This window comes from Babylonia areolata, chromosome 15 (assembly GCF_041734735.1).
Source record: "Babylonia areolata isolate BAREFJ2019XMU chromosome 15, ASM4173473v1, whole genome shotgun sequence".
NCBI lineage: Eukaryota > Metazoa > Mollusca > Gastropoda > Neogastropoda > Buccinidae > Babylonia > Babylonia areolata.
In genome coordinates, this window is record NC_134890.1 from 31,772,970 (window position 1) to 31,795,469 (window position 22,500).

The 22,500-nt window shown below is 45.6% G+C and overlaps 2 protein-coding genes across 3 annotated transcripts in view; one reads left to right on the forward strand and one right to left on the reverse strand.

Annotated features, from left to right (window-relative positions):
* LOC143290570 (uncharacterized) overlaps positions 1-1,549 on the reverse strand; it is a 77,568-nt gene extending 76,019 nt beyond the window's left edge. For both annotated transcript variants that reach the window (XM_076600137.1, XM_076600136.1), the window contains exon 1: positions 785-1,549. In XM_076600137.1, coding sequence (XP_076456252.1) covers positions 785-994 — 210 coding nt within the window. In that variant the 5' untranslated portion in view covers positions 995-1,549. The remainder of the gene's footprint in view (positions 1-784) is intronic.
* A 5,378-nt stretch (positions 1,550-6,927) lies between these two features.
* LOC143290328 (uncharacterized) lies at positions 6,928-8,628 on the forward strand. Its single transcript, XM_076599680.1, has one exon. The coding sequence runs from the start codon at positions 6,928-6,930 to the stop codon at positions 8,626-8,628; it is 1,701 nt and encodes a 566-aa protein (XP_076455795.1).
* Positions 8,629-22,500: the final 13,872 nt, after the last annotated feature.

A 22,500-nucleotide genomic window follows, 5' to 3' on the forward strand; every position in this document is an offset into this window, starting at 1 on the left:
GAGAGAAAGAGAGAGAAAGAAACATACAAATATACATACAGACAGACAGACACATACAGATGAAGAAATAAGAGATAATAACAGTATAAGTCAGAGGGAGAGTGTGAGAGAGAGACAGACAGACAGACAGAAAAGAGAGAGAGAGAGACAGAGAGACGGACAAACTGATAGACACAGACACACACAGATGAAGAAATAAGAGATAATAACAGCATAAATCAGAGACAGACAGACAGAAAGAGAGAGAGAGAGAGAGAGAGAGAGAGAACACACACACACAGAGATGAAGAAATAAGATATAATAACAGTATAAATCACAGAGGCTGAGAGAAAGAGAGAGAGAGGGGGAACGATTGGACGGTGGGAGATAGTGACAGACAGACAGGCCCAAACACACTGACATTTTGAGAGAGACAGAGACAGAACTGTCAGAAAGACACTGAGACAGAAATGAGTAGGAACAGAGACAGACAGAAACAGGCAGGGATCGATACATACATACATACATACACAGTCAGATAAACAGATAGAGAGACAGACAGCGAGAGAGAGAGAGAGAGAGAGAGAGAGAGAGAGAGAGAGAGTGTACGTGTGTGAGAGAGAGAGAGTGTGTGTGTGTGTGCGTCTGTTTGAGAGAGACAGACAGACAGACAGACAGACAGACAGACAGACAGACAGACAGAGAAACAACAACAACAACAACAACAACAACACACACACACACACACACACACACACACACACACACACACACACCCCGAAACACAAAACACAACAAACTCACGGTGACGTTCCGGTTGCCCTCTGTGACGTCAGTAAAGAAAGTCCACTCATATGACGTCATTTGCCGTGACCCGTTTCTGACGTCATCGTCCACACCTTTCAGCCACTCTTCCACGTCAGAGGTTTGAGCCGCGTCACAGCGGCCGCAGAAGCCGGCGAAGGAAAACAATAAGACACAACACACACGCGCGGCCACTGGAACCACAGCCATTCTGACCAGTCCGCGTGCTCAGCTGGATCGACGTCAAATGTTGCAGCAATTCAATGTTGGAAGGTAAGAGAGAGAGAGAGAGAGAGAGAGAGAGGGAGGATTGTGCCCCGTCTTTTTTTTTTTCTTCTTTTTTTCCCTCCAGTGCAGAGCGCAAGACACAATGAATATGAGTTCACTGCCCTCGCGGCTTGAGAAAGACTGAGGGGGTCTTTATTTAAACCTTAATTAATGTCCACTGAGAAGTATCACTGCTTTCGTCTGAGCCATCCCAGTCTCTTCATTTAACATTTCTTGTTGGGGAAAAAAAGTTTCGCAGTGAAATATTGTCTCTTGCCTCTTTTAGCAGAGTGTTTCTGTTTTTGTTTTTTCATTTCAATGTCCACTGTCAGTAACCACTGCACTGGTCATCCCGAACTCTTTATTCAAAATTTCTCCTAAAAAAGGGTTTCACAGTGAAATATTGTCATCTGCCTCTTGAAGCAGAGTGTTTCTGTTTTCCAATGTCCACTGTGGATAATCTTTGCACTGGTCATCCCGATCTCATGATTTAAAATTTCTGCTGAAAAAAGTTTCAGAGTGAACCATTGTCTTCTGCTTTTGAAGCAGAGCGGTGTTTTTGTCGTTGTTTTTATATATATATATATATTTTTTTTTAATTACTGGAATGTTATATTAGTTGCAGTTGAACCAGTTTTTCTTCACGTACTGTGTAAACCAGTTTTTCTTCACTGACGTACTATGTAGAACCAGTCACCTTAGTATTATGTATACATCCAATGTTCTTCACCTACTATGTAGAACCAGATATCTTCGTATTATGTGTACAAGCAATGTTCTTCACCTGCTATGTAGAACCAGATATATTCGTATTATGTGTACAAGCAATGTTCTTCACCTACTATGTAGAACCAGATATCTTCGTATTATGTGTACAATCAATGTTCTTCACGTACTATGTAGAACCAGATATATTCGTATTATGTGTACAATCAATGTTCTTCACCTACTATGCAGAACCAGATATATTCGTATTATGTGTACAATTAATGTTCTTCACCTACTATGTAGAACCAGATATATTCGTATTATATGTACAATCAATGTTCTTCACCTACTATGTAGAACCAGATATATTCGTATTATGTGTACAATCAATGTTCTTCACCTACTATGTAGAACCAGATATCTTCGTATTATGTGTACAATCAATGTTCTTCACCTACTATGTAGAACCAGATATCTTCGTATTATGTGTACAATCAATGTTCTTCACCTACTATGTAGAACCAGATATCTTCGTATTATGTGTACAGTCAATGTTCTTCACTTACTATGTAGAACCAGATATCTTCGTATTATATGTACAATCAATGTTCTTCACCTACTATGTAGAACCAGATATTCGTATTATATGTACAATCAATGTTCTTCACTTACTATGTAGAACCAGATATTCGTATTATATGTACAATCAATGTTCTTCACCTACTATGTAGAGCCAGATATATTCGTATTATGTGTACAATGTTCTTCACCTACTATGTAGAATCAGTCATCTTCGTATTATGTGTACAATCAATGTTCTCCACGTACAATGTAGAATCAGTTTTCTTCATGTACTTTATAGAACCAGTCTTTTTCATGAATTGTTCGGATTCTTCAGGTGATATCCAGTACCGTTCTCATTCATTCTATCCGTCTCTAATTCTCGTGCACGCGCTTTTAGAAAGAACAGATATTATTCAACCGTGTTCAACTTTGTCGTCTTCACAAAATGTGAACCTGTATTCTTTTTTTGTTTTTCCGTTGAAGTTTTCGTGGAAATCTCGATGAAAGACTTCGTTTCCTGTATGGCTATCTGTCGTGTTCGAAGACCTGGAAAATAAAACTTTTTTTTTTTAGTTCGAGGCTCTCATCACAATTTCTCTTTATTCTGAAGTCGAATATCACCCCCCCCCCCCCCCACACACACACACACACACACACGAGCGCGTGCATCTATATCTGTGATTACACTATACAAATACAAAGAGAGAGAGAGAGAGAGGGGGAGGGAGACAGAGACAGAGAGAGAACGAATGATTTGTTGTGCTCAGGCCCGATTCAGCCCGTTCACAAGTGGACATGGTGGGAGAGGGGGTGTACACGCAAAAAAAGTAATATAACGAAATAAAGATAACATGCACTGTACAAATGAACATGACATGGATACCACGACATGTCACCAGTTATATGTCATGCAAAGACAGAAGTTTATAGTTCAAATCTGTCTCGTCAGCAAGTTTTTAACATTTAATTGGAAACAATCACACTGCAGGACCAGTTCGTCAAGTTCTAATCAGGATTTCCTTCCCTTACACTTTCATAGGCGTTTGTGTTAATGTTTCTGAATCAATTGTCCATTTTCTTGGCTGACTCTTCTATACATATTATCATCTGTTGGCAAACATCTTCTGATTGGACATTTTTATGCATCAGTTCACAAAGTTCATTGTCATGTTAGGAATCGTCCTTATTGTCCCAAGTCAGTGGTGTCAGCGTTTTGAGGCACGATTTGTATTTGTATTCTTTTTTATCACAACACATTTCTCTGTGTGAAATTCGGGCTGCTCTCCCCAGGGAGAGCGCATTGCTATACTACAGCGCCACCTTTTTTTTCCTGCGTGCAGTTTTATTTGTTTTTCCTATCCAAGTGGATTTTTCTACAGAATTTTGATAGGAACAACCCTTTTGTTGCCCGTGGGTTCTTTTACGTGCGCTAAGTGCATGCTGCACACGGGACCTCGGTTTATCGTCTCATCCGAATGACTAGCGTCCAGATACCACTCAAGGTCTAGTGGAGGGGGAGAAAATATCGGCGGCTGAGCCGTGATTCGAAACTGCGCGCTCAGATTCTCTTGCTTTCCTAAGCGGACGCGTTATCTCTAGGCCATCACTCCTCTAGGCCGTGCAACCTCCTATATCGCGCAACTCATCTCTGCGTCGCACCATGTAGACGTCTGCACACGTGGCTTCTGTGTGAAGAACTGTTACTGCACGTGCATCTGTGTCGCCTTGTGCCATGTCCATGTACTGGCCGTCACGCCGTACGTCTGTCGGTGACAGGGGATGCAGACGTAGGGGGTGGTTGGCGTTCACAGACACAGAACAAACTAGGAGGGGTTGGCAAAAATAGACCTGGAGGGGGATGATGCACGATCACTTGCCTGGGTCAGTCTGTTGGGCTTCGGCTGGTTTCTTGTCTCTGTTCACCTGTGATTGACTTTTTTTCTGGTACACTGCATGACTGTGTTGTGTTGAGCCCGTGTAACATGGCGTTTACCGGACGTTGTCTGAACACGACCACACAGTTTGTTCGCCCCTGCCTTCTGTCTTCAAAGAGGACAGCGTCATATCTTGCAGCACTGTGTGTAGCATGCTGTTCATGAGTGTCCCGCAACAGGCAAAGTGGATGAAATTAATTCGCAAAACAGTTATTTCGTTGCAGCTGGAGATTTTAGCGTCTTGCTGGCTGCAAAGCAAGAGAAGCTACCCCGCGAGAGAGAGAGAGAGAGAGAGAGAGAGAGAGAGAGAGAGAAGAAGAAGAAGAAGAAGAAGAAGAAGAAAGATGATGATGATGATGATGATGATGATAAAGAGAGAGAGAGAGAGAGAGAGGGAGATTTTTTCAAGATTTCATCACATACACACACCTACACAAATAAATATCTCTCTCACCCTCTCTCTCTCTCTCTAGCTACTATGCACACACACACACACACACACACACACACACACACACACACACACACACACACACACACACTGACTACGACGATAAATAATTGAATAAAACAGGTATTTAAAACACACATACGCACATGCCTACACAGACATTCTCTCTCTCTCTCTCTCTCTCTCTCTCTCTCTCTGTGGCTACGACGCTAAATAATTGAATGAAATAGATAATCAAATATCACACACACACACACACACACACACACACACACACACACACACAACACAACACACCACACACACACTGACACCACATACATACACACGCACACACAACACAACACAACACACTGACACCACACACACACACACACACACACACACACACACACACACACACACACAACACAACACAACACACACACGAACTAACTACTCACGAAAACCCACCAACAACTCAAAAGACTCCCCAGGACCAGATTGAAGCTCAACGAGGAAGAACAACCAACCAACCAACTAACCCTCAACACCACATACACACAACACTATCACATCCCAAGTTCCCTTAATTAACAAGCTGGCCCGCCATCTATCTCCCCTCTCTCTCCATAGACACAGCGGCTGAACAGCGGGAACAGTAGCTCAGCCAATGAACAGTGAGACAAACCTGTGTGCTGTGGGCTCCACCAATCCACTCTTCGCGCCACCACACACAGACTCCGGTGTCAGGCCTGAAAGTGCCCCCGCCCCGACTCCCCCCCCCCCCCCCCCCCCCACACACACACGCACTGGCTTCACATCACCCCCACCCCCAGCACGGTTGTGACTCTCCTTGGGAGTTCGGAGGGGGGCAAGGGATGGGGCGCGAGGGTGGTAGGGGGTTGGTTCTAATCCTGAATCAACCCAACTCGCGTTTATGTGGAGTTTACCTGGTAATTCCCCAGAATTGACTGTTGGAATCGTGAAGGCACCAACCCAGACGCTATGGTGTTTTCTGGACAAAGACTGGGTTGTTTTTGGCTCTCTCTCTCTCTCTCTCTCTCTCTCTCTCTCTCTCTCACACACACACACACACACACACAAACAACACACACAGACATATACTCACACACATATACAAAACATACGACCTCCCCCCCCCCCGCCCTCCCTACGCACACACACTATTGAGCAAACTCACATCCTCTCTGTCTCTGTTTCTGTCTCTGTCTGTCTCACGTCAAGTGAAAGCACTGCTACCACTACGCAGAGGCACGTACAGGCTGTAAGTATTTCAGCATGAATCCAGTTAATGAAATTTCTGACAACACACACACACACACACACACACACACACAAGCGCGCGCGCACGCGCACACACACACACACACACACACACACACACGTGCGCACACGCACACTCCTGATAAAGCAGCTAAAAGAGGAGCACAAGATTGAGAAAAATCGACAAAAATACTTGTCCGACTTTCCGTGAAAGAAGCATACACTATGTTTGAAAAAACAGCATAGGGTCAAATTCATAAACGAAGGAAGGCAAAGACAAAAAACTAAAGTTTATAAAAACCTTTTTGGTGGTGGATGAATCCTCTGTGCTTAGTGAGAAACGACGTTTCGAACCATAGGCCCGTTGTCAAGTGATGAGAAGAGGACAGTGTGAATAGGAAAGCCTATGTGAGAAAAGGGTGATGACATCTCACTACTTTCTGTTTTGATGGGCCATGCACACTAAAACACTTGCTGATCACCATTCAGTGCAACACACACACACACACACACACACACACACACACACACACACACACACACAGATGTATATATATATATATATATATGTACACATATACACATATACATACACACACATATATATATAAATATATATATATACCTATCCATATACATACACATACACACGTATATACACACATATACATACATCCATACACACACACACACACACACACACACACACACACACACATACATATATACACACACACACACACACACACACACACACACACACACACATATATATACATACACACATACAGCCCAAGTCCACTTCATCAGCACCTGCTGGTGACCCAACATGTACCTCTAACTTCAACTCTGACTCCAACCTGGTTGTGACCATACCGTCAGACTTAAGTCTACCTGAGAACCAACGCCGTGTTGGCTTGAAGTTCGTCCCCATCCAGCCAACAGTGAATAACATGTACGTTCAGTTCCTGTGCCAGCGGTTTTTTCGCAGGCTCCGCCTTACTGCCCATTTTTCAAAGACATCCTCACCACCACCTGCCACAAGTCATGATGACTTAACAAAACTGTTCCCTCGGCAACCAAGTACCTGGACTCCAAGTTCTGGGACATTCCCGGCCCTGGACTTCTACATAACCATTTGCAAAAGACAGACTGCTCAACTACGACCCAGGCCACTAAAATACTCCAACCTTTCGACTGCGGAACACAAAGCACTGACAGAACTGAGGAAAAGGACGGACATTGTCGTCAAGCCAGCTGACAAGGGAGGGGCTATCACAGTATGGCATAGAGACCTTTATGTGGAGGAGGCAAAAAGACAGCTTGATGACTGGGACTCGTACAGGGAGATTCCAAAATCTACCACCAAGTCTGACAACACGCTTATCCGTAAAACTATCAAATCAGCCTTAGACAAAGGACATCTCTCAACAGAAGCTGCATATGCCATCTATAGCGAACCCAAAGAATCCAACTTCTACTTGTTACCCAAGATTCACAAGACCAACAATCCTGGACGCCCCATCGTGTCTGTGTGCGCTTGCCCCACAGTCATTGTTTCTGACGTTCTGGACAAGATCCTCCAACCCATTGTCACTACTCTACCCACGTACATAAAAGGCACTGGTGACACACTGAGGTTGTTGGATGATTTATCATTCCCAGACAACAGCACGGAACTGCACCTCTTCACGATGGATATTGTGTCACTCTACACCAGCATCCCTCACGGTGATGGTTTGCAGGCTCTAAAACACTATCTGGAGAAGAGTGACATCAAGGACCTCCACATCCCCACCATCCTCCGCCTGGCTGAACTGGTTCTCTCCTTGAACTCGTTTACCTTTGAAGACCGTCACTTCCAGCAAACAAGAGGGGTCGCCATGGGCACTAAGATGGGGCCCAGTTTTGCCTGCCTTTTTGTGGACTATGTGGAGGAACAGGCTCTCAACCACTTTTCAGGAACACAACCAGCTTTGTTCAGACGATACATTGACGACTGCCTCGGTGTGTCGACTGGCCCAAGGGAAGTTTTGTTGAATTTTGTCCAACACCTGTCAAGTTTCCACCCTGCTCTCCGATACACTCATGAAGTATCATCGTCATCTATCTCTTTCCTGGACCTTTCCATCTCTGTCCATCCAGACAGCCCCAAACTCTCCACCACCATCTTCTACAAGCCTACAGATTCCCATGCATATTTTCTATACAGCTCCAGCCACCCATCCTCTACCAGAAACAGCATACCATTCTCTCAGTTCCTGAGGCTCAGAGGCATCTGCAGCAGTGACCTGGATTTTGACAAGGAGGCGCAGAAGATGTCCACCTTCTTTGCAGCCCGCCATTACCCAGAGGACATCGTGCAGACAGCGCTTAAGCGTGCACGCTCTGTCACCCGCTCAGAAGCTCTGACACCAAGAAAATTTGGAGAGAACGAGGATCGTGCCGTGGCAGTCATACCATATCACCCACACAACCTGCCAGTCAGCAGAATTCTGCGTGAAAACTTCAATCTCCTACAACAGGACCCAGACCTCAGAGACGTCTTTCCTAAGCCACCGCTAATTGCCTTTCAGAAAGACAAGAACCTGCGTGACATGCTCGTGAAGTCCAAACTCAGATCTCTTACCAGCCATTCAACCTCACCAGGGTAAAAACCCTGTGGGGATCAAAAGTGCAAGGTCTGTCCCTTCATGGACACCTCAGGTTCAGTCGTTGGACCCTCTGGCACTTTCACTGTGAAATATCATCTCAACTGCCAATCTACTGACATTGTATACATTTTGTCCTGCACCCTCTGCTCCAAACTGTATGTGAGGGAAACCTACCGTTTTTTGGCGAGTGCTTCTCCGAACACCTGAGGTCGATGAAGCTAGGCTACAACAATCCTGTCGGCCAGCATTTTACTGGCCCACACCACAGCTTCACCCATGCAAGAATCTCAGCTGTGTGGCAGAACCCCAGTAACAGTGCTGTACAGAAAGTACATGGAGAGCCGCGTCATTGACCGCTTGGGGACCGCACAGCCGAATGGATTGAACGTCAGAGTCACTGACGTCTAGCGCCTGGCCCTTCTGCCTTGATCTCTCTGTCCTTCTTTCTTCAACCTCCTATCCCTCTTTTTAGAAGCAATATATATATATATATATATATATATATATATATATATATATATATATATATATATATGCATTTGTGTGTATATGTATATGTATGTGTATATATGTGTGTATGAATATGTATGTGTGTGTGGTATGTGCATGTATGTGTGTATGTATATGTGTGTGTGTGTGTGTGCATATATATATATATATATATATATATGTGTGTGTGTGTGTGTGTGTGTGTGTGTGTGTGTGTATGTGTGAGTGTGTGTGTGTGTGAGTGTGTGTGTGTATGTGTATGGATGTATGTATATGTGTGTATATACATGTGTATATGTATGTATATGAATAGGTACATATATGTACATATATGTATATATATTTGTGTGTGTGTGTGTGTGTGTGTGTGTGTGTGTGTGTGTGTGAGTGAGTATGTATTGCACTGAATGGTGATCAGCAAGTGTTTTAGTGTGCATGGCCCATCAAAACAAAAAGTAGTGAGATGTCATCACCCTTTTCTCACATAGGCTTTCCTATTCACACTGTCCTCTTCTCATCACTTGACAACAGGCCTATGGTTCGAAACGTCGTTTCTCACTAAGCACAGAGGATTCATCCACCACCAAAACGGTTTTTATAAACTTTAGTTTTTTGTCTTTGAAGAATCCTGCAGTCATTTTTGTCTTCTTCGATGGAAGGCAAAGTTTTCAAAACAGAAAGGGACATTGTTCCCCGAACATATTATTAAAGAAAAAATACCGAATTCATCAGCTTGCTATGCAAGATTAATAACCTCTACTTTCTTCCGTATAAAACCTGACGCATTGAAGACAAAATATAGTAAAAATGTTACATGCATTTGTGGTAAGCAGTTCGGCTTGCATCATAGTTTGTTTCAATGTCAGCAGTTACGTATCTTCTTGCCCAAGTATTTCACATAGGGTAACTATTCTACAGATGATTTGGGGGAAGTTATTTCTAACGAGGTTCTTATAGTAGAACTTTCAAAGGCATTAGTTCATAGCCCTATTTCTACATTCCTTTAATGTACTTCATAATCATGGTAATGGTTTTAGTTATTATCATCATTATTGAATTGTTACTGCTAAAGCTAATTTCATATTAGTTATGCATTTCTTAGTAGTTTTCTACCTTTTCTGTGTTATCCTGACTTCTCTTTCTCCTTTCCCCACCCCACCCCACTTTTTAATTTTTTAAGATAATTTTTTAATCATCTAATATCACTAATTGTGAAAAGACGCTAAACTAAAGAACAAACACACGCACGCACACACACACACACACACACACACACACACGCGCGCGCGCGCGCGCGCTCACAGTGTTTAAATTGTATAATCTGTTGCACACACACACACACACACACACACACACACACACAAACACACACACACACACACACACGCACACACACACACACACACACACACACACACAGAGCTATAGGGAGAGCGAAAGGGTATAGATAGAAGAGACTGAGACAGACAAACAGATAAAAGGAAAGAGAGAGACAGACAGACAGAGACAGAGATACAGAGATAACCGTCCTGTATACAGTTACGGTGCACGTGTTGCACACACACAACTTGTAAAGAATAGATGAAGAGAAAGGAACCACAACGGCATCACATACAACAGTCAGCTATCTGAGAACAAACACACCAAGCCTGATATGATCCTTTTAGCTGAAGGCTTAAGTGCAGCTTTCTGTGTGTCTCGAAGTGTAGAAGATATACATGGCAACATCAGAGGGAGACAGAGAAGAGAGAGAGAGAGAGAGAGAGAGAGAGAGAGAGAGAGAGAGAGAGAACGAGAATAGAGAGAGAGAGAGAGGGAGAGAGAGAGAGAGAGATAGAGAGAGAGAGAGAGAGAACGAGAACAGAGAGAGAGAGAGAGAGAGAACAAGAACAGAGGGAGAGAGGGAGAGAGAAAGAGAGAAGAATGAGACAGAGACAGATAGAGAGACAGAGACATAGACACAGACAGACAGACAGAGAGACAGAGATATATAGATAACCGTCCTGTATACAGTGACGGTGCACGTGTTGCACACACACAACTTGTAAAGAATAGATGAAGAGGAAGGAACCACAACGGCATCACATACAACAGTCAGCTATCTGAGAACAAACACACACACCAAGCCTGAGATGATCCTTTTAGCTGAAGGCTGTAAGTGCAGCTTTCTCTGTGTCTTGAAGCGTAGAAGATATACATGGCAACGTCAGAGGGAGAGAGAGAGAGACAGAGAGACAGAGAGAGAGAGAGAGAGAAAACGAGAACAGAGAGAGAGAACAAGAACACAGAGAGAGAGAGAGAGAGAACAGAGAGGGAGAGAGAGAGAGAGAGAACAGAGAGGGGGGGGGGAGAAGAAGAAGAAGATGATGATGAGAGACAGAGACAGAGACAAACAGAGAGACAGAGAAACAAATTAACAAACAAACAAGCGAACAAACAAAAGGTTTTCAATGACATATTCAGTCTACAGCCATCGCCCTATTTGAAGGGGATCAACAAAAGTAAACAAGAGGTAGGTAGGTAGATAGATAGACAGCAGACAGACAGAGAGAAAGAGAGAGGGAGAGAGAGAGAGAGAGAGAGAGGGTGAGAGAGAGAGAGAGAGAGAGCAACAGACAGACAGACAGAGACAGAGAGAGACAGAGACGGAGAGAGATAGAGAGATGCAGCAATGCACTCTGGACCTGTCATCACAATGTTTGTGGCATGGTATCAGTTGTCACTACCAGTGGAGTGACGGCCTAGAGGTAACGTGTCCGCCTAGAAAGCGAAAGAATCTGAGCGTGCTGGTTCGAATCACTTAGCCCCCGATATTTTCTCCCCCTCCCCTAGACCTTGAGTGGCGGTCTGGACGCTAAACATTCGGATGAGACGATAAACCGAGGTCCCGTTTGCAGCATGCACTTAACGCACGTAAAAGAACCCACGGCAACAAAAGTGTTGTTTCTGGCAAAATTCTGGGAAAAAATCCACTCCGATAGGAAACACAAATAAAACTGCACGCAGGAAAAAAATACAAAAGTCAGATACTTCTCTTAGCGTTCGTGGGCGCAACTCCCACGTCCACCCGTATGTACACCAGTGGGCTTTTACGTGTATGACCGTTTTTACCCCACCATGTAGGCAGCCATACTCCGCTTTCGGGGGGTAAAGTCAGATACGACTGACAATCATATAGGGGGGTCTAAGTAGGTGGTGATCTGCGCATGTCGAATCAGACGAGGCGCTACAGAACACCACTGAGGTTACTCACCAGCAGTGCAGGGTATCCTCTGGTGTGTGGCCTGCTAGTGACTTAATAAAAGCAGTTAGTTCCATGTGGACTGCCGGCGCTGACTGACACTGCAGGTAGACAAGCTTGGACGTGATTGTGTGTCTTCTTCTTCGTCGTCAATTCTGTGAAGTCACTGGGGTGCTGCACTGAAGAACTTCTTGTTCACAAGATTCCTACAGGTCTGTCTGTTGGGTGTCAAAGCCTGGGTCTCTGCAAATGGCTTTCCTGTCCATTCTGCAATGTTATCAGTCCATCGGTTGTTATTGTTTTTTTGTTTGTTTTTTAACTTTTTTTGAAACCTCTGTTGTTTTTGTTGTTTTAAAACTTTTTTTAACCTCTGTTTTATTGTTCTTTTTTTTCTTAAAAAAAACCCAAACTTTTCTTAAACCTCTGTTTTTATTGTTGTTGCTGTTGTTTTGGGGTTTTTAAAAAAATTTTTTTTTAAACCTCTGTTGTTATTGTTTTTAAAAATAAAAAAAATTAACCTCTGTTGTTATTGTTTTTTGTTTGTTTGTTTGTTTTGTTTTTTAATACTTTTTTTTATAAACCGCTGTTATTGTTGTTGCTGTTGTTCTTCCTGTTTTTGTTTTAAGAAGCCTCTGTTTTATTGTTGTTGGGGTTTTTTTTGGTTTTTTGGTGTGTTTTTTTTTCGTTTTTTTCGAAACTTTTTTAACCTCTGTTGTTATTGTTGTTGTTTTTTTTACTTAAAAAAATCTCTGTTGTTATTGTTGTCGGTTTTTGTGTGTGTTTTTTTAAAAAAACTTCTTTTAACCTCTGTTGTTATTGTTGTTGTTTTGTTGTTGTTTTTATACTTTTTTTTAAAAACCTCTGTTGTTATTGTTGTTGCTATTGTTTTTTTGTTTTGTTTTTTTATAATTTTTTTTAAAACCTCTGTTATTGTTGTTGTTTTGTTTTTTAGCCTCCGTCTCCCTTCCTCAACAGTTTCCAGCAAAGTTGTTACAGGGAGAAGAAGGAAGGTGGCAAACTGGTTAAGACGCTCAGCTGCCAGTATAGAAAGTCCCTGAGGGTGTGGGTTCGAATCCCGCTCTCACCCTTTCTCCAAAGTTTGGCTTGAAAAATCAAAATGAGCATCTGGTCATTCGGATGAGACGATAAACAGAGATGCAGCAATGCAGCACGCACTTGGCGCACTGGAAAAGAACCCATGGCAACTTGGGTGCTGTCCTCTGGCAAAATTCTGCAGAAGAAAGGCACTCTCATAGGTACACAGATATTTCAGCATGAACTCCAGGCCTGACTAAAGCGTGTTTGGGTTATGCTGCTGGTCCGGCGTCTGCCTTGCAGATGTGGTGTAGCAGCGTATATGGACTTGACCGAACGCAGTAACGCCTCGTCGCACGTCGTATGTGGCTCTGTGTGTGTGTGAGGGGCGAGGGGGCAAGGGGGTGGGTGGGGGAGGGGGGCACGAACTTTGCAGCGTGGGAGCGCTGAGACGGTCCAGATTGTGGGACAGCAAAAAAGAAAAAAAAAAAAAAAAACACAAGCAAAAGAAGTTATCGGTTTCCAATGCAGCAGGCCGTTATCGCAAGTTATTTTTGTGTCTTTAGAAATGCGGCTTGAAGTTCTTGCGTATACGCACGTAGACTGACAGAGAGAGAAAAGGGAGGGGGAGGGGGAGGGAGTAAGAGAGAGAGGGAGAGCAAGAGGGGGAAGAGGGAGAGAAACAGGGACCGGGAGGGACAGAGACACAGAGAGAGAGAGAAAAAGAGAGAGAGAGAGACAGGGCCAGGGAGAGGGAAAGAGACAGAGACAGAGAGAAAGAGAGACAGAGACAAAGAGAGAGAGAGTGAGACAGGGACAGAGAGAAAGATAGAGACAGAGACAAAGAGAGAGAGAGTGAGAGAGACAGCGGGGAAGAGAGAGAAAGAGAGACAGAGAGAAGAAGAAAGAGAGAGGGAGAGAGACAAACAGACAGACAGACAGAGGCAAGGACAGAGAGAGAGAGACAGAGACAGATACAGAAACACACAGGGAGACAAAGACAGACAGACAGACTGACAGACTGACAGACAGACAAACAGTTGCACAATCAGTTTCAGTCGCTCAAGGAGGCGTCACTGCGTTCGGACAAATCCATATACACTACACCACATCTGCCAAGCAGATGTCTGACCAGCAGCGTAACCCAACGCGCTTTGTCAGGCCTTCAGAAAAATAAATAATAAAAAGATAAATAAATATATAAATAATAATAATGATAATATTAAGAAATAAACAAATAATAAATAAATAAATAAATAAATAAATAACAATAATAATAATAATGAAAATAAAATAAATAATAGATTAAAAAAAATCCCAAAAAAATCAGACACACACAGACAGAGAGAAAGAAACAGACAGACAGACAGACAGACAGACAATCAGTTTAGCAGTCGTCTCGCGATTTTTACAGCACCAGTCTCCACCACCACCACCCCCCTCCTCCTTCCCTATCCCTTCCCTCCCTAACCCCCCAACATCGTGACGCCCAACCCACCCTATCTATGCTCCCACACCCACCCCCTCACCCACCCTCATCGTCGTCACCTCACCACCCTCACCCACCTCTGTTCTGTAGACAATGCTGGATCTGTTTCGTTCTGTACCCCCCCCCCCCCCGCCCCCCACCCCCCCACCTCCGTTCCCTCGTCCTTTTCAAATCCCCGTTTATCAACATTGCAATGCCAAGTTTCACAAACCGGGCTGAAAGAGGTTCAGTTTCCAGTTTCAGTAGCTCAAGGAGGCGTCACTGCGTTCGGACAAATCCATATACGCTACACCACATCTGCCAAGCAGATGCCTGACCAGCAGCGTAACCTAACGTGCTTAGTCAGGTCTTGAGAAAAAAAAGAAGAAAAAAAGGGTGAATAAATAAAAGATAAATACATTAAAAAAAAAACAACTACTACCACTACTAATAATATGTATAAGGCGCAAAAACTTGAAGTCAGCTGTAAGCGTACATAAATAAATAGATAAAAGCTGGGGAAAAAAAAAGCTGAAAGAGAGAAATGAGGAGTGGGAGGGGGAGGGGGGATGAGGGTGCACAGGCTGGATGGACAGAGAGAGAGGGGAGACAGAGGGAGAGAGAGGGGGGTGGAAGGAGGGAGGGAGAGAGACACAGAGAGAGAGAGTTGGGGGGGGGGGTAGGGGTACAGGATCGATGGACCGAGAGAGGGGGCAGAGAGAGAAATAGAGACAGACAGAGAAAGAGAAAGAGAGGGAGAGAGGCACAGAGAGAGAGAGGGGGGAGGAGGGGGCACAGGATGGATGACAGAGAGAGAGAGGGAGGGGAGAGAGATAGAGACTGATAGAGACGGGGAAGAGAAACAGGGAGAGAGAGAGGAGGAGGAGGAAGAGAGAGAGAGAGGGGGGGGGGTGTTGAGGGGAGACAGAGAGGATGGGAAGAAAGAAAGAGAGAGGGGGGAACAGGATGGATGGACAGAGAGAGAGGGGGAGAGACAGACAGAGAGACAGAGAGAGAGAGAGAGCAAGGGGGCATTAGGAGAAAGAGACAGGCACAGAGAGATAAAGAGGGGATGGAGAGAGAGAGAGAACAGAGAGAGAGAGAGAGAGAGAGAGAGAGAGAGAGAGAGAGAGAGAGAGAGAGAACGAACGAACGAACGAACGAACGAACGAAATTTTATTTTACGAGGGTAAAGGAGTAAGCACAAAGTACTTTTTTACATCCAGCCCTCTGGGCATAAATAATAATTGGAAAAAAAGCAACAAAGTAAAAAAAAAAAAAAAAAGAAAAAAAAAAGAAAAAAAAAAAGCGAGAGTCAATTCACAACATCAACGTCAAAATTGCATAAGCATGTGCAAACATAAACATAGAACGTATGTACAATACAATATCGCGATAGATGAATAACAACGAGGACAATAGGGTAGGGGCGTGGTGGAGAGCGGAAGGAAGAATGGACAAGGGGAAGAGTAAAGAAGGCAGGGGAGGCTGACAACAGACAGATATAGTGACAGTGACAGTGGAGAGACATAGAGACTGACAGGGGAGGAGAGAGGCGTATATATATTGACAATCTATACATGATTTTTTGTTTATAATTGATATGTGTCACATAATCACAAAGAGAGAGAGAGAGAGAGAGAGAGAGAGAGAGAGAGAGAGAGAGAGAGAGAGAAACGGATCCTTTCCTTTATCGGTTCTGGATTCCCTATTCTGCCACGTCGAAATTCATGCGTATATAGTGAACGTATCCATTTTAGGGGAAAATTAGATGAGCAATAGGTTTCTCAAAAAAATATAAAAAATAATAATGAGCTTTACAAAGCCAGCATTGGAAAGGAAAACAACAGTAATCAACTCTCTCTTCACCCACTTTCTCACTCACTCCCTTCATCATCTATCGGAATCATGTTTATTATCATTATTATATGTATATGCATTTGTATCTCTTTTTGTCACAACATAGTTTTCTGTGTAAAATTCGGGCTGCTCTCCCCAGGGAGAGCGCATCGCTACACTACAGCGCCACCCATTTTTTTGTATTTTTTCCTGCGTGCAGTTTTATTTGTTATTCCTATCGAAGTGGATTTTTCTACAGAATTTTGCCAGGAACAATCCTTTTGTTGCCGTGGGTTCTTTTACGTGCGCTAAGTGCATGCTGCACACGGGACCTCGGTTTATCGTCTCATCCGAATGACTAGCGTCCAGACCACCACTCAAAGTCTCTCTCTCTCTGCCTCTCTGTCTCTCTATGCCTCTCTCTCTGTGCCTATCTCTCTCTCTGCCTCTCTGTGTGCCTCCTCTCTCTCTCTGCCTCTCTCTCTGTATCTGCCTTTCCACTTTCTCTGTTCTTGTCCAAAGCCTTCACCCATAGAAACAAGTCTATCTTTGGTTAATGACGCATGATTACACACCAATCAGCCCATCTATCTTTTGTCTTTTTCTTCTTCTTTCTGTCCCTCTCTCCCTCTCTCTCTCTCTGTCTTACTCTGTCCTTTCTCTCTTTTCTACCTTTTGTTTGCTTTACATATATTGGCGCTGTTCTTTATAATGGATGTTAACACGGAAGCCCCCCCCCCCCCCCTTACCCCTGTTGTCACGGGCAGAAAGGCCTAAACAATAAACCATTCAGACTTCAGACTTCAGACTTCTCTGTATCTGCCTCTCTGTCTCTCTCTCTCCCTGCATCTCTGTCTCTCTCTGCCTCTCTCTCTGCCTCACTGTCTCTTTCTCTCGCTCTATTTGAATTGTGGTCTATGGCTAAAGTTCAGTAAAACGTTTTTGTTCGTTTTGTCTCTCTGTCTCCTGTTTCTGGTGTTTTTTTCTCTCTCTCCGCCTCTTTCTCTATCTCGCTCGATCTCGCTCTCTTTAAGTTGTGGCGAATGCCTAAAATTCAAAGAAATGATTTTGTTCGTTCTTTCTCTCTGTTTCTGTCTCTCTGTCTCTCTCTCTCTCCCTCGTTCACCCCCCACCATCTCCTTCCCCTCTCTACCCCTTACATCAAAACTCTCGTAGACAATCGAGCACGTTCTTCAGTTTATCTCCCCATGCACTGCCTGCTAGCTAACAACCCGGCATCTTTCTGACACTCGTGGCCACCCACCTACTTCAGAACGAACTCCCCACGCCCCCGCCCCCCCAACTCCCCCCCCCCCACACACACACACATTATCCTGCCTCCTCCAGACCCCCCCTCTCTCCCCAACCCTGCAGGTACAGCACAACAGCTCAGGTGTTAAGGTATCAGTCCCCAGTCACCAGAAAACCCAGGTGTGTAGCTTAGAGTTGAGGAGGAGGAAGAGAGAGGGAGGGGGGGGGGGGAGGGAGGGGAGAGAGAGAGGGGGGGAGACAGGGAGGGGAGAGAGAGAGAGCGAGCGAGCGAGAGAGAGAGAGAGAGAGTGAGTCAGGAAGGGGAGAGAGACAGACAGACAGAGACAGAGAGAGAACAAAATCTTTTTACTGAACTTTGGCCATGGACAAGGAGAGAGAGAGAGAGAGAGTCAGACACACACACACACACACACCCACACACACACACACACACACACACACACAGAGGCAGATACAGATAGAGAGACAGACAGATATACATACAGACAGACAGAGACAGAAACAGACAAAATGGCGTGGAAGTTAAAGGGCAAACAGTGGCCGCGCGGTCTGTGGTCCTTAGATAGTGAGCCGGGAAAGGTGAAAGGGGGATAATGGAACACAGCAGACACACGATGCGAAGTAAGGTAACAGGAGGACAAATAGAAAGAAAAAAAAGAAAAAAAAAAAAAAAAGAAAAGAAAGAAAGAAAGAAAACGAAAAAGGAAAGACACCTGGGTCCTTGTACATCTCCCCCTCCCCTCCCCCTCCCACCCCCTTCCCTGCTGCCTGCTGCAGAAGTAGACACGGCAAGTTACGTTAGGTAGGTTACCTGTGCTTGTAGAGATAATGATGAAGATCACGAATGATCATGGTTACAGGGAGAAAAAGAGCAGATATCTAAAGAAGAAAGAAAAAAAAAAGAAAGAAATATATGTACATACATACATATTTAAGGATGAGGAGAAAGAGAGGGCGATGGGGTGGGTGATGGGGTGAGTGGTGGGGTGGATGATGGGGTGGATTATGGGGTGGATGGTGGGGTGGGTGATGGGGTGGATTATGGGGTGGATGGTGGGGTGGGTGATGGGGTAGGTGACGGGGGTGGGTGGTGGGTTGAGTGATGGGGTCGGTTATGGGGTGGATGAGGAGTGGGTGATGGGGTGGATGAGGGGTGGGTGGTGGGGTGGGTGATGGGGTCGATTATGGGGTGGATGAGGAGTGGGTGATGGGGTGGGTGAAGGGGTGGATGAGGGGTGGGTGATGGGGTGGGTGATGAGATGGGTGATGGTGGTGGGTGGTGGGGTGGGTGATGGGGTGGATGGATGATGGGGTGGCTGAGGGGTGGGTGAGGGGGTGGGTGGGTGATGGGGTGGATGATGGTGGGTGATGGGGTGGATGAGGGGTTGGTGATGGGGTGGGTGATGGGGTGGGTGATGGGGTGGATGGATGATGGTGGGTGATCGGGTGGATGAGGGGTTGGTGATGGGGTGGGTGATGGGGTGGATGATGGGGTGGGTGATGGGGTGGGTGATCGGGTGGATGAGGGGTTGGTGATGGGCTGGGTGATGGGGTGGATGATGGGGTGGGTGATGGGGTGGGTGATCGGGTGGATGAGGGGTGGGTGATGGGGTCGGTGATGGGGTGGATGATGGGGTGGGTGATGGGGTGGATGATAGGGTTGGTGATGGGGTGGATGATGGGGTGGATGATGGGGTGGGTGATGGGGTGGATGATGGGGTGGGTGATGGGGTGGATGATAGGGTTGGTGATGGGGTGGATGATGGGGTGGATGATGGGGTGGGTGATGGGGTGGATGATGGGGTGGGTGATGGGGTGGGTGATGGGGTGGATGATGGGGTGGATGATAGGGTGGATGATGGGGTGGGTGATGGGGTGGATGATGGGGTGGGGGATGGGGTGGGTGATGGGGTGGATGATGGGGTGGGGGATGGGGTGGGTGATAGTGGGGGATGGGGTGGGGGATGGGGTGGATGATGGGGTGGATGATGGGGTGGGTGATGGGGTGGATGATGGGGTGGGGGATGGGGTGGGGGATGGGGTGGGTGATAGTGGGGGATGGGGTGGGGGATGGGGTGGATGATGGGGTGGGTGATGGGGTGGATGATGGGGTGGGGGATGGGGTGGGTGATAGTGGGGGATGGGGTGGGTGATGGGGTGGATGATGGGGTGGATGATGGGGTAGGGGATCGGGTAGATGATGGGGTGGATGATGGGGTGGATGATGGGGTAGAGGATGGGGTGGATGATGGGGTGGGTGATGGGGTGGATGATGGGGTGGATGATGGGGTGGGTGACTAGGACGGAGGATGGAGGTCAGCGGCGTCTGGGGATGTGAGTAGGACATGACTGAGAACAAACGTAACTTGAAGCACAGGCGCATGCACATACGAACGCGCGCACACACACATACACACACACACAGACACACACACACACACACACACACACACACACACACGCGCGAACGCACACGCACACACACACACTCCTACAGCCCCCCCACACACACATCCTACACACACACACACACACACACACACACACACACACACACACACACACACACACACACACGCGCGCGCGCGCGCGATAGATAAGGTAAAGGTGAAATACTACTGGGTAGCCCTGGACAATGTTGTAGCCTTCCCCATTGGTGTATGTGCACAAACACACGATTACACCCAGAAAATCGAAAATAGTGAAAGAAAATCAGATGGCAGTGAGAGAGAATGTTCCAAATATCTGCTACTGAACAACAAAAACAACAAAAAGAAAGAACATTGTTGAGAAGTGAATGATAATATGTATAGCACAAACGCACATACATAACTCATTGCTTGCTACTTTTTTTTCTCCTTCACTCTCTCTCTCTCTTTCTCTCTGTGTGACAGAGAGAGAGAGAGAGAGAGAGAGAGAGAGAGAGAGAGTGTGTGTGTGTGTGTGTGTGTGTGTGTGTGTGTGTGTGTGTGTGTGTGTGTTCTTCAGTTTAACAGCTGTCCACAAAAGAACGAGAAGCTAATACAATGTCAACAGTAAACTTAAGTAAATCAAATGTCCATCTGGATTGTGAAGCAAACCTTCCGAAATTTTTAACAATACGAAATTATCAGCAACATCTTCAAGCGATTTCCCGGAAAGCCAGGTGTATTTGGCTTTAAAGCCTTACAGCCAAAGAGTGTCTTCGTGAGTTGTCCTTCACAAACAGCATGTGACGTTTTTTGCTGTATTTAGTTTCAAATGCAATTCATGTTCTTTATTTCTATTTCTTAGTTTTGGGTTGTTTTTTTCGTTTTTCTTTTTCTCAAGGCCTGACTAAGCGCGTGTTACGCTGCTGGTCGGGCATCTGCTCAGCAGATGTGTTGTAGCGTATATGGATTTGTCCGAACGCAGCGATGCCTCCTTGAGCTACTGATACTGATGCTTACCCGTAAACTAGTGAGATGATCTGCCTCAATGCTGAGACGTTGTAGTGTGGGTAAAACTACAACAAAACAAAACAAAACATTATGAACTTTACAAAAAAATGATTGAGTTATTGAGAGAGACAGGGACACAGGAAGGGAGAGACAGAGATACATTGGGAGAGACTGAGTGAGAGAGAGAGACATAGAGTAGGAGAAGAGGAACGCAGTCGAGAGAGAGAGAGAGTGGCGGGGGGGAAGAGTGGGAGGGGTGGGATTAGACAACAGCGTTTGTATTAGCTTTCTTGCTTTTCCTTTGATCTGTGTGTGTGTGTGTGTGTGTGTGTGTGTGTGTGTGTGTGCGTGACTGAGTGCACACCACGCACACACACACACACACACACACACACACACACACACACACCCTGTCCATCTTGCAGGCCCTTTGGTCCAACAGAGATCCAGAACTCAACGATCTGTCCTCTCTCGCCTCACTCTGCACAAGTCACACAGTCACCCTGCAGTGGATTCCCTCCCACTGCAACGTGCTTGGCAACGAGACTGCTGACTCCCTGGCAAAGAAAGGCACTAAGAAAGAGCAGACAGACAGCTCGACCAGCTACTCTGAATCCAGAACCATCATTAAGGCCAAGCTGCAGAACAAGTGGAAGCAGCAGCATCCACGCCACAACAGAACAGATCCGTACTACCTGCTGACTCGTCGAGAGCAGGTAGCCATTTTCAGGCTCAGGACAGGCCACAACCACTTGAAACACCACCTATACACGAAACTCCGTATCGGCGACACAGAGCAGTGCCCGTGCAGAACAGGCAGCCAGACAACAGAACATCTGCTGCAGTCCTGCCCGCTCCACCAAGCGCTCCGAGAGAAAACCTGGCCCGACCCAATCCCAGCGGCCCGGAAGCTCTACGGAGGACTGGAGGACCTGCGACGTACTGCCGCCTTCGTCGAGGAGACGGGGGAATCCATCTGATAAATGACGAACGAGACAACAACAGAATGGATTTCTTTAACAGAATTTTGCCAGAGGACAACACTATTGTTGCCACGAGTTCTTTTACAGTGCGCCAAGTGCGTGCTGCACACGAGGCCTCGGTATATC

What these genes read in the sequence shown, in the direction of transcription:
- LOC143290328 (XM_076599680.1), top strand. Translation starts at nt 6,928, where the DNA reads ATGTACGTTCAGTTCCTGTGCCAGCGGTTTTTTCGCAGGCTCCGCCTT.